The 12,873-nt window shown below is 44.0% G+C and overlaps 1 protein-coding gene across 2 annotated transcripts in view; it reads right to left on the bottom strand.

The window, feature by feature from the left end:
* Positions 1-265: 265 nt before the first annotated feature.
* NUP58 (nucleoporin 58) overlaps positions 266-12,873 on the bottom strand; it is a 72,472-nt gene continuing 59,864 nt past the window's right edge. Inside the window, exons 13-15 of one of the 2 annotated variants that reach the window (XM_040426189.1) lie at positions 9,110-9,208; positions 4,572-4,667; positions 266-1,879 (exon numbers count right to left, since the gene is read on the bottom strand). In XM_040426189.1, coding sequence (XP_040282123.1) covers positions 1,710-1,879; positions 4,572-4,667; positions 9,110-9,208 — 365 coding nt within the window. In that variant the 3' untranslated portion in view covers positions 266-1,709. The remainder of the gene's footprint in view (positions 1,880-4,571; positions 4,668-9,109; positions 9,209-12,873) is intronic. The other variant, XM_040426190.1, reaches the window with a different exon arrangement.

A 12,873-nucleotide genomic window follows, 5' to 3' on the forward strand; every position in this document is an offset into this window, starting at 1 on the left:
CTGCGAGTCCGCAGCGCGACACTCGCTCGTCTGAAAGGGCCCTTAGGAATGCACAATTATAGGGGTGGGGGTCAGAAGACATTGCTGTGAGCCATATGAGCATCTGTCAAACAGCTAGCTTATGTGTATGACTGGCATCTCAGATATTGAACAGACTGGCAGAATCTGCCTGAGGAAGGTAACCATCCTCATCGATGGTCTTTTTGGATACTTCACCACAGCAAGACTAAGATACATCTCTGTAATTCAGCACCACGACCGATGCCTTACATTACTTTAATCACTTTTTAAAAAGGAAAAGAAATATTACAAAAATTGGTGAGAAAAAGCAGACGTGCTACAAAAACTGTCACAATTACGCAGCTCTGGTTCACATACATATTCAGTATGCAGTACATATACATACACAATACAGTGAAAAACATGCAATCAAGAGTTACTACCCTCACTGGCTTAATACAAAATGTACAGACATCTATTCATGGAAAATATAATTCAGTGTCCGCAAACCGTAGCTGTCAGGGGCACAGGCAACAAAACGGCACTGATGTATGCGGCTTATCGTCTACACAATGTATGCATACGTGTGCAAAGGGAAAAAAAAAGGCAGCTATACAATGCGTGTGCATCCTTCCTAATGACAGTAAGGCCAAAGACAAGGTGGAGAGGAGAATCGCATCCACATATCTTATGTGAACAGAAACTCCACTGCATCGTTTTTAGAATTAGGCCTCATGCACGCATGCAAATGGCGGAACGGGCCGCTCATAATAGAAACGGTCGTGTGCATGAGGCCTTACTAGTGCTCTATCTGGATGGACCTACAACCAGCACAGAGACCACATCATGGATTTCACCTCCGTATCTGGTTTAATGCGATCAGCTGTTTGGAGAGGAGGTGGCACTCGTGCAAGTGCTATTTCCTCGTCACCATTACACTGCGCGTCGTCTTGGAGGCGCAGTGTAATTACTTGAATGGAACGAGAGCTTGTAATTACACTGCACCACAGCTGCAAACGAGGCGACAGGCAGCGCGATCTTGAAGAGGAAACCGTGCTTGCAGGAACGCCACCAAACAGCTGATTTGCGGAGGTGCTGGGGTCCCCGCTGATCATAGAAGAAATCAACAATATTACGGGCTTCACAACCGCTTTGAAAGGAAAAAAATATATATATAAAAAACTCCCGCACCTATGGCTGAAATAGCATTAGAAAGCTATGCAAACGGACTGGGTGCTGCAGTACAGCAGTCTGCCTGGAGGGGTTACTTTGCTTTTAAATACCTTCCGTGGCAAAACAGTGGTCATAAACATGTACAATTAATTTAGGGTGTAAGCGCAATATGGCAACACTGCTACCGCTGTAATAAAAGGCCAAAACACACTATACATTGCACATTTTTGGGAACACTTTACCATTTAAGGTCGACTCCTAGCTATAGGAAACCATTGAGGCGAAAGCCTTCGTGAAGACAAGCGGTGTGTATTGAATTTATTAACTCGTGGGAACAGCTTTCATGATACGTTTGCAGGGTAGACACTACAGATATATGAATGACTTCCGGACGTGAAAATAAATCGAAGAGGAAAAAAAAAAAAAAAAAAACACATTTCAAAAACTTTTATAAACCTCTTGGGGAACAATTACAGCACTTGTTTAGAAAAATAGATCTTTTCAACGCACTAACTACACGAGATTGCCTAAAATGTCTATCGTTTCCCTCGCTTGTTTCCAGCTGGGGGCTTCTTAAGCTGTAGCAGCTGTGATCCAGTCCCAAAACCTGCCGATGAGGCGTTAGAGACTCCGAAGGTTAAGCCGGCTGATGCATTGATCCCAGGATTGCTGAAGTTAAATCCAGATGTAGATGAACTGCCAAATCCTTTAGGGGATAAAATACATTTGAAACCATTAATTTAAGTGAGAAAGGGTTTCCATTTAAATAACTTTACACTAGCCAAAACACCAGACACAATCCCCTCCACTCATTCGCAGCGTGTGAAACTCAGGAGTGACAAAACATCACAAAAAGTTATTTAAAGTGAACCCCATCACTTAAAGAAATGACGTTTCGCTCCGCTCTGACATTCCCTTGGGCTTAGATATAAATGTCAGATTGACTGGTCTGTGCTGGGAACCCTCGTGGGAAAAAAAAATAAAAAGAAGCGCCTAGTACTACACCTTCCAAAAATGTGTGCCTTTAGCAGTTATGTGTGACGCTGCCAAATAACTTACAGCCTCCTGGGAAAATGAGCTTCTTGGATGAAAAATTGGCCCCTTACACATATTTAAGTGGCAGGTTCACTTTAAATCTCATAGGACACAATGAAAAGCGAGGAAATACGTTTTTGAGAGGCCTCATGCGCACGACCGTTGTGTGTTTTGCAGTCCGCAAATCACGGATGGCGTCCGTTTCGCAATTGGCAAAACGGCACGGACAGCTATTGATATAACTGCCTATTCTTGTCCGCAAAACGGACAAGAATAAAACCGGTTATTAATTTTTTTGCGGACCACGGAACGAAGCAACGGATGCAGACAACAAACGGAGTGCTGTCCACATCTTTTGTGGCCCCATTGAAGTGAATAGGTCCGCATCCGAAACGCAAAAACTGCGGCTCGGATGCGGACCAAAACAACGGCCGTGTGCATGAGGCCAGAGAAGGAAACTAACAGATTCAGGTCACTGGCGATCACTTGTACAAATGTAATACATGGCACCACCATAGAATGATCACTTGTACATGCATGCTAGACACTTCAGGCCATGTGAGGTGCGTTATACACTTTAACAGTTTTTTTTTATGTTCTATTACACTAAGCGTACAACAGATTTGTACTCCTGTTTTTAACTGAGGATTATCTAGACCTAGTTTTTAGTATTAGTACTGTATGGCTTTTCAGTCATTGATTGTGAATGTTTCCATGTCTTGCAAAGGCAGAGGAACTGATGCACAAAGTATTTTACAAAGTTGCAGAACTTTCTTTAAAAAGGCATCTGTCAGCAGATTTGTACCTAGCGAAGAAGGAGCGGCACTCACTTTCTTGACGATATGATGAGACGTTTATTCAAGGCACAATGACATCATCAGTGACTGGTTTCTGCTCAAGCCGGAACCTTTTCCAAACTGCAGTCACTGAGGTCATTAGTGTCTTCATATCGTCAAGAAAGGGAGTGCCGGTCCTTCTTCGCTATATACTAGTGGGACGCCTTCCCTGGACGCGTGCACCACATGCAAACCGCAGTGCCGACCCGTCGCCTTCAAATACTCAGCAGATCTGTACCTATGACACTGGCTGACCTGTTACATGTGCACTTGGCAGCTGAAGACATCTGTGTTGGTCCCATGTTCATATGTGCCCGCATTACTGAGAAAAAATATGTTTTAACATATGCAAATGAGCCTCTAGGAGCAACAGGGGCGTTGCCATTACACCTAGAGGCTCTGCTCTCTCTGCAACTGCCACAGGGCCAGGCGGTGAAAACATCACCACGCCTGGCCCTGTCAGAGAGGAAAGAGCAAGGCAGTTGCAGAGAGCGCAGAGCCTCTAGGTGTAATGGTAACGCCCCCCGTTGCTCCTAGAGGCTCATTTGCATATAGTAAAGTCTCATCTCTCTCAGCAATGTGGGCACATATGAACACGGGGCCAACACAGATGTCTTCAGCTGCCAAACGCACATAGAACAGGTCAGCCGGTGTCATAGCTAAAAATCTGCTGTCAGATGCCCTTTAATGTTTAATTTGGACAGTCACTTTCCATATGATGCCCTTATAGGACTTATGGAGGTCCTACAGGAGGGTCTTCAACTTCAGACCCCCTCCACACACACTTTCTTGTGCCTCTAACAAGCTGATGCCTACAGGTATCAGCCTACAGCAGGGCATGGAGGAAGTTGTACTTTTACAACAGCTGGAGAGCCGCAGGTCGGCCATGCCTGCTCTAGGTAAAAGGTTAAGCACTATTTCACATAAACCTGAAAAATCCCTTTAATTCACCTAATTTTATACTTTCTTTATTCCACGTGTAACAGGACATTGCTAGAAGTCTGCAGTAAGGGTACAGAGGGGTGGTAACATGTTGCGGGCGGTCCAGAATTGTTATTATATGGGGAATGCATGAAGCTATTAAAACAGGCAGGTCAGGAGCGGTGACAGGTCCTCTTTAAGCAATGTGTGGATGAGACTTTACCTACAGATTTTTCTGCAGCAATCAGCCACTTGTGACCACGCTGCACCCACCCAATGTGCTACAGTGCCCAGCAATGAGCAGCTCTTGATCTTGCTGAACCTGCTTTATAGATGAAGAACATGGTGAGCCATTCATTTGAAAGGCTAGCATGTACTACCAGATTTCCCCTGCAGGGGCAGAAGCACCCACCTGGTGAGGACCTCTAGATGGCACACAAGCAGCACCAGAAGAAAAGTCATAGAAATGACAGTGATCAATGACAACCTAGACCCCACGTAAATCTGCATTTTGCTGGATGGCATAAGAATTTCTAGTCATCTGTATAACATTGATTTCATGCTTTATTACACAGAGCTGCTGAATAACAGACACACAATACAAACCTGCGCTGAGGCTTCCAGATGGTTTATTTGCTGCTCCAAAGCCAAAGGTGGAGGCCCCGGAGGTGTTACCTCCAAAAGCAGAACTACTTCCAAATCCTAGTGGGACAGTATTAGACAAAAGACATGTAACATCATTGGTAATATGGACATAGACAAGGGTTATATATAACACACAGATCAGCAATGGACATCGCCCTCCTCCACCAACTCATGGACTAAATAGGAAAATATACACCGTTTTATAAAATGGGGGCAGGATTGGGGGGCTTCAAGTCATAACTAGGAAACACCAGTAAGTATTCTGTGAGATCATTAGGGCCGGCAGCTGAACAGAGGTGCTGGAAATGACCCTGACTATGGGGCAGATTTACCAATGGTAGAATAGTTGTTGTTTTTTACACATCTTACCAGTCTTTGTGAATCTGCCCCATTATTTTATCACAACATGGATTCAAAATACACTAGAGAACCATTTTGTCATGCCCTGCACCCTCAGTCCCTGCATAGACCATCAGACAGAGTTAGTGTTGCCTGGAGTGTCCCTTTAAGGCATAAAAATTTATTTTCCCTTTAAATAGGACCCCTACCGGCAAGTCTTTTTTTTTTTTTTTTTTACTAAATAATGGTAACCCCCATGAAGCCTCTATTATTATGACTCCAGGTCGTACCGGTTCTCGATTATTCCTGCGCCAAGTTTATGAATTGCCATCTGGGGGTTACCAACTGGGGGGGGTGTCCCTGCACAGTCCGACACTATAAATCAGTGCCATCAGTGGTAGATTGTGCAGGGACACCCCCCAAACTGGTAACCCCTCCAGTTAACAATTTATTTATAAATAGTAAGACAAAAATCAAGGAATAGCACAACATCGAGTCATAAGAACAGAGGCTTCAAAATGGTCATTTAAGGTGGAATCCACACACATCAGGACCGCTGTGACAGCTCCTCCAACACACAATATCTTCAGGTGAAGTGCAATCATTGATACTGGAGTAATATTTCTGATTCCCTATTTTATGAATACCACATGGATGTGATATTTTGCTTTCAAGGGTCACCAGGCAGAACAATCCCACTGACTGTAGGGCTACCCAGAAATGCTACGATCTACCCAGCTGAGAGGAGACCACATGTGAGCCATCTGGTCACTTCTGACTGATCTATCATCAATGTTGGCCCCCGATCATAAAAAGCCTCAGTTTAGATGGCAATTTTAGACAAACTTACTGCTACAAAAAACACTGTACGATAGGTGCTCTACAGTGCACCCTTAACCAGTCTACCATTGATCAGGTCTCTATACTGGCATTGAGCACTGATCGAATGCACCATGGTGGATGAGGCACACTTAAAGGGATTGTCTAGTATCTATTACTCGCTGCACATACATGCAGATAGCAATACGCATAATCAGAACTGATGTCCGATCATTTAATGAGAAGACTTGATGCTCACACTCAGATCCCCTGACTTGATGCTCACACTCAGATCCCCTGACTTGATGCTCACACTCAGATCCCCTGACTTGATGCTCACACTCAGATCCCCTGACTTGATGCTCACACTCAGATCCCCTGACTTGATGCTCACACTCAGATCCCCTGACTTGATGCTCACACTCAGATCTCCTGACTTGCATGCCAGAGCTGTGCTGGGAACATGGCCACTGATGGAGGATTCTGAGCGTCAGCGGCCTCTATCCATTTCCACTGTGGATGGACTGCGCATGCGCTAGTTTCCCTGTCAGTACCCAGTATAAGTGAATGGTGGCCGCTGATGGAAGGGATCCTCCATCGGAGTGCCATGTTTCCGGCACGCACAGAACCTTCATATAAACAGGAATTCTTCATATTAAAAAGGGATTGTGCAGGGGTTTTATATGGATGACCTATCCTCAGGATAGGTCATCAATATCTGATCGTTAAAGGTCCGGCACCCCTGCTGATCAGCTGTTTGACGCCTTCTATGCAGGCGCTGATTCCTCTTCATTAGACTGCCCATCGTTTCCCTTCTGCATCTGGTCAGATAAAGAACATGGGATAAAACAGTTTCCATTACTCGTCTCGCACACTGTACACACTGAGGAGTATGGAGCCATTACCAAATGAGCAGATGGTGCTGAAAAGTGATTAAACTGTCCATAGGCAATGCTACATAAATAATATGTCCCTTCTTCTAAAGCTCAAAGCCAGAAACAACAGTAAAGAGGAAGCGGAAGAGGAAGCATAATGGGAAGTAACAGAAGTAACCCGTAGACGTGAAGGCACAATGCTACTGCATGCAGATTTCGGACATAAAATGAGAGCCAACAATTGGCCACCTACTACCATCCCCTTCTACTATTCCAGGACATAGCTTGATAAATGCTTCCGTCATCGTCAAGCACTGCCAAAATACATACGTAAGGACAGCCCACGAGAGTAAGCGGAACCGGGTCGAAGTTCATAAATGGACGAGCTTCATTAAAAACCTCCAACAAATAGCAGGAACAGAGAGCTGCTATGGGAGAGTCTCTGTGCAATGCATGGGTATAATGGAGCCTTCAAACGGCCCACTGATTCTAATGGGCACTATGCAATGCTTTATTTCTCCTGTGGTGGCGCTGTAGGGAAATAAAACACCTGCCGCCGGGTTCGACCAGCTGATTAATAGGGTTCCTTTCTTAAAAAGAAAAGATAAAACAATAGTCCCTTTAAGACACAAACATATAAAACTTGAGCGTCTGGTTCTGACAAGAAACGTAACTTTTAGAAATAAACTATGGGGCGGTTTTAAGAAAAAGAAGAAAAAAAAAAAATACACTTTTGCAAGTTACTGTATGTACTAAGTTCACGAGCATTCAATCTGTGGATCCCTCCAGCTCGGGGCCTAAGGAGGATAGATAGACTGTACACAAATCGCACCCAATTTCGTGTAACGTGACCCTACCCTTCCCTTGTACATGAAGCTGTAACCCCGCACATGCCACAGTTACAGGCAGAGGCGCGCTCATTTTACTGCCATGTGATAGTCAGCTGCGGTTCTGTCTGATATCAATGTTAAGGGGGAGGTTATATGGCAGAACCATATGTTTTATACGGTTGGAAAAGTGTTCAAGTGTGAAAGCAGCAGAGCCAGGAGGGACACAGAGGCCTATGCAAGAGGCTATATAGACATGCGGCAAAATCATTTAGATGCGCACTGCAATTTTTTTGCAAGATGATTAGTATTTAGTCTGTAACTGGCCAGAAAATGCATGAGCAAACTTTCCTAACATGGACATAATGATCATCATGGTCTGAGGTTAGTCATGGTAGATCCTGTCCATGGGCTGGGTCCAGCATGACATCTGTAATACCAGACGCAGCCATGGATAAGAGTGGTACCGCTACCCCTTTAACACAGTATTCCCATCTTAGACATGTATGGCATATCCTGTAGATATGCTATGAATGCCAGAGATAGGAACATCGCTTAAAGGGGTTGTCCCATCTTGGACATTGGAGCATATTGCTAGGCTATGTCGCCAATTTCTGACAGGTGCGGGTCCCAGACTCCCACCTCTGGGACCTGCAAAGTGATGGAGGATGCACTGTGCACGTGCAGCCACCCTCCATTCATTTCTATGTTACTGGCTCGACTATTTCCGTAAGCCCCATAGAAGTGAATGGAGCAGTGTCTGCACTTGCACGGTGGGCTTCCGAAAATAGCTGAACGCATTGCTCGACTATTTTCGGCACTCCCATAGAAATGAATGGAGAATGGCTGCGCATGCACGTTGTGCCCTCGTATGTTGTGCGTCAGTATGCAAGCTCTGTTCTAAGGATAGGTGCAGGTCCCACCTCTGGGGTCTGTCAGACATTGGGGGCATATCCTAGCGATATACCCCCAATGTCCAAGATGGGACAACCACTTTAAGGCCCCATGCACACTACCATGTCCATTTTGCAGTCTGCAAATAACAGATCTGCAAAATACGGATGAGGTCTGTGTTACATGCCCATTTTTGCAGATCTACTGACTTCAATGGGTGCAAATTTTGGGGACAAGCATAGGATATGTTCTATTCTTCTGCGGAACGGACAAAAGGATGCAGAAAGCACAAAGATCTTCCGTGTGCTATTCGCATCTATAGGTCAGTTCCGTACAAAGATAGAATATGCCTGCAAAATACAGACAGCGGAATCATTGCAAACAAAGTCTGCAAATAAAATGCGGACAGCACATGGACTGCATCCGTATTTTGAGGATCGGCAATTTGTAGTCTGCAAAACTGATACGGTTGTATGCATGGGGCCTTAATATAATTCAGCTGAACTGCTATATCTATGGTAATAAAAACGATCCCGAAAGTTGATTCCCGAGTTTTGAGGAGAAGGACTTCTCACATTTACTCTGCCTGTACAGGCATTCGTCCAGAGAGGGCTATGGAGATTCTATTTTTTTCCTAACGGTATAAATTACAAGGTAGAACGCAACTGCAAAACTGTCTCAGACCACTTTCTAATAGTGTAATATAAAAACTTATAATGATAATAGAATATTTAAAAAAAAGTACCTCCAAGATTTGAAGAGCCCAAGCCAGCCGGCTGCAGAGCAGTACTCATAGCAGAGCCGAATGGTGCTCCAAAACCCACTCCCAGAGAAGGCCGAGGCCCTAGTATGAAGAGCAAACAAAAAGAAAAGAAAAAGAAAAAAAAGCAGACAAAAAAAAAAAAAAAGAAAGAAAAAAGAATAAAAAAAAAAAAATTCCTTACTTGAAAAATTAAACAAAACTTAAAAGGCAGAGAGGCAAGACCAACTAAGACATCACCGCACAGGACAAACGCCCATAGTCATTCGTCATACACATTAGATGTCTATCAGCCGTACCTGATCATTTCGGCCGAACATCTAGTGTGTATGGGTCCTCCCGACTTCCCCTCGACATGACGTGTCGGGGAAGATAAGGATTGGGTACGCTGGATTTCCTTTCTTCTCCTGGGGAATAAGCTGCTGCCAGAGCAGTCTTTCTCCCACTCCCCATTCACTACATATGCATGCTTGGCTGCGCCGAGCATGCATATGTATGGAAGGATCGGGAGAGATAGCTGTGGATGGCCTGAGACAGAATGACTACTAGCATATAAAGAACACAACCATAGAGTAATGTTTATACCATTTATTTTCAGTTTCAAAGAAAGGGTAACATGATAATTCAGTTTCACACACACATGGGTAGCCTGGAAGCCGGTGTGCTGAGGGTACATACATGATCAAAGCAAGCTCTATATCGTGTCTGTATGATTTCTTACTGCCCCCAGCATGTCAGCATAGATAGGTGTACAGGGTACAAATACAGAGGCTTCAAATTATAAAACAAAAAAAAATAAAAAAATTATATAAAAGCAGTGATCGCCAACCTGTGACTCTCAAAATTACAACTCCCAGCGTATCCTGAGAGTCGTAGGCAGTCAGGGCATGGTGGGAGTTGTCATTTTGCAACAGCTGGAGAGCCACAGGCTGGAGAAGACTGATATCAAGGAATACAAGGTTTTATTGCCTACAGCAGGACCGAACCTTAACTATACATATGGTTTATCCTGTGGCTCTTGTACTGGACCCGTAGGGATCTTTCTGGCTTTTGCTGTGCGCCGTTTGAGGGCACTGCAAACTATTTCCCAGATTTCCGCTTTGTCATTATGGAAGGTGCTAGCAAAGGAACAACATACATTTAGAGTTTTCAGATGCTTCAGAATTGCTCTTTTATGGAATGCAAGTATTTACTAAAAAGAAATAGGATGACAGGTCCTATGTCCAGTAGTACTTTAGGAAAGATCCATGCACTCACTCAGGGCTGCTGAGAGCTCCACATCTGGAGATTTCAGAGGTTTTGTTGTAAAGACAAAACAAAAAAATAACAAAAACACAACAACAAAAAAACAACAGAAGTCCTTTACGTATTGTGTTCTGCAGGGATGTCAAACTCTTAGCCCTACGGCTGTTGCAAAACTAACTGTAGGCTGTCCGGGCATGATGGAAGTTGTAGTTCTACAACAGCTGGAGGGCCACAGGTTTGACATCCCTGGTGTACTAATTGAGGTTAATTAGCCATTCTCGTTAAGAGCAGAAATTCTGCAGGTTTCCCTAGGAAGTAGACAACACATAAGCTTCCCTCCACTGTCTGAACTGTGACTTAAAGGGGTTATCCCAAGTAAATAATGATCTATCCTCACATCAGCAGGGGTCCTGCAACTCATGTAGTGCCAGCCTCTTCTGACATAATTTTTTTGACTTACCCTCAAGATAGGTCATAAATATCAGATTGGCGAGATCGGCAGGGGTCTGACACCCGGGACCACCTGCCGATCTGATACTGGTGACTTATCCTGAAGTTAAAAATATTAATTTACCGGATAACCCTTTTGACAGCTGGATCTATGGGGGAAAATAACTAAGACTGGGGTTTCATACATCAGTATGGTGCAGTAAGACGACCCCAATGTATTTAGAGGAGCGGGCCTCTTTGGCACATCTTCCGGCAGTCCACGCACCAGAAAAGCAGATCTATGTTAGATATGAGCTGGCAGAGATTTACATAAAATTATCATAAATCTGTCAGGTTGTAGGGAGGCCAGCCTAGCCTGCATGTCTACATAAGACACCTTTACTTAAAAGGATAACTGTCATTTTCATCAAGAAAATCAATGTTAGCATATGTTACTGCTGCAGCAGCATTATGCATAAAGCAATCTTTAGTTTCTTCACATACTACTTTTTTCAATCCTACATTATGAGGATCTTCTCGAGATGGCTCCTCTGCCAGTTCTCTGAGGCCAAATCTGCTTCCCCTCACTGCACATACACACTTGCTGTAGCCAGCAGCTCCCTGCCAGCCAATCAGATTGGATTACTGAGAGACACGCCTCCTCACTCTGAAGCCTAATGCAGGCATGCAGTGTGAAGGACCGCCCCTCTGTCTTCCTAGCCGGAGACATGAGTCCTAGCAAGGACTAAGGGAGCAGTGGAAAGGGACAGAGGACATTAATAAAAGCTGTTTTTATAAGGTAACTACAGATCTTTTGACAATCATTGACAGAATAACTCCGGTATACAAGCCTAGCTCTAATAAACTAACAAATAAAAAATAATAATAATATGACAGTTATCCTTTAAAAAGACAGCAATATTACATACTATAACATGGCAGAAGATATTACATGTATTTGATCGGCTTTAAAAACAGGCCGATCCAATAGATTAGGCCTTGTTAAAGGGCATCTGTCAGCAGTTTTGTACCCATGAAACTGGCTGACCTGTTACATATGCACTTGGCAGCTGAAGACATCTGTGTTGGTCCCATGTTCATATGTGCCCGCATTGCTGAGAAAAATTATGTTTTAATATATGCAAATGAGCCTCTAGGAGCAACGGGGGCGTTGCCATTACTCCTAGAAGCTCTGCTCTCTCTGCAACTGCTGTGCCCTCTTCACTATTGACTGGACCAGGCAGGAGTAATCATGTTTACACTGCCTGACCCTATCAAAGTGCAACATCCTCGTTGCTCCTAGAGGCTCATTTGCATATATTAAAACATCATTTTTCTTAGCAATGCGGGCACATATGAACATGGGACCAACACAGATCCCTTCTTCACGTGCAACAGGTCAGCCAGTTTCATAGGTACAAATCTGATGACACATGCCCTTTAATATGTGTATCATTTTAAAGGGACTGTCACCTCAATTTACCACTACAAGTCCAACAAAGTACTAGATCGAAGCTTTGCTGGAACAGAGCACGGGGAGGTTGAGACTAAAACGTACCAATCGGTGATCAGTGCTAGCTGTATTACTCACGTGGTACTGCAGTTCCCAGCAGTAAATCAAGTTGACAGATTACCTCTAAACCTCAGAATAAAAAAATAAATGAAAAACTGCATCTAAAACTAGTGAATTTTTTAAGCCAAAGAAAGAAGTGGATCCAGCAGGAAGGAAGTCCTTCCTCTATATTCCGTCATTCTGTTTAAATCGACTTCTGGTTCTGGCTAAAAAAAATAGTCAAAAAAATAAATAAAGATCAATGCCTTTTCTCTTAAAAACACTGTCTGTGAAGCCTTCCTGTTAGAGGATTTAAGTTACGCTGGTGGTAATGGCCGGGGGAACATATCTAAAGGGGTTACCCAGGAATTATTGAAAATAGCTAACACCCATCCTAGAATAGGATTAGGACGGGTTGTGTCCTGCTGCGGGGCTCACCACACACTATGCCTTCATCTCACAGCACTGAGCGTTCCTGTCAGGCTGCTCAGCCTGATGGCTTATAGCACAAAGAGTTTACACC

This window comes from Bufo bufo, chromosome 3 (genome assembly GCF_905171765.1).
Source record: "Bufo bufo chromosome 3, aBufBuf1.1, whole genome shotgun sequence".
NCBI classification, from domain to species: domain Eukaryota; kingdom Metazoa; phylum Chordata; class Amphibia; order Anura; family Bufonidae; genus Bufo; species Bufo bufo.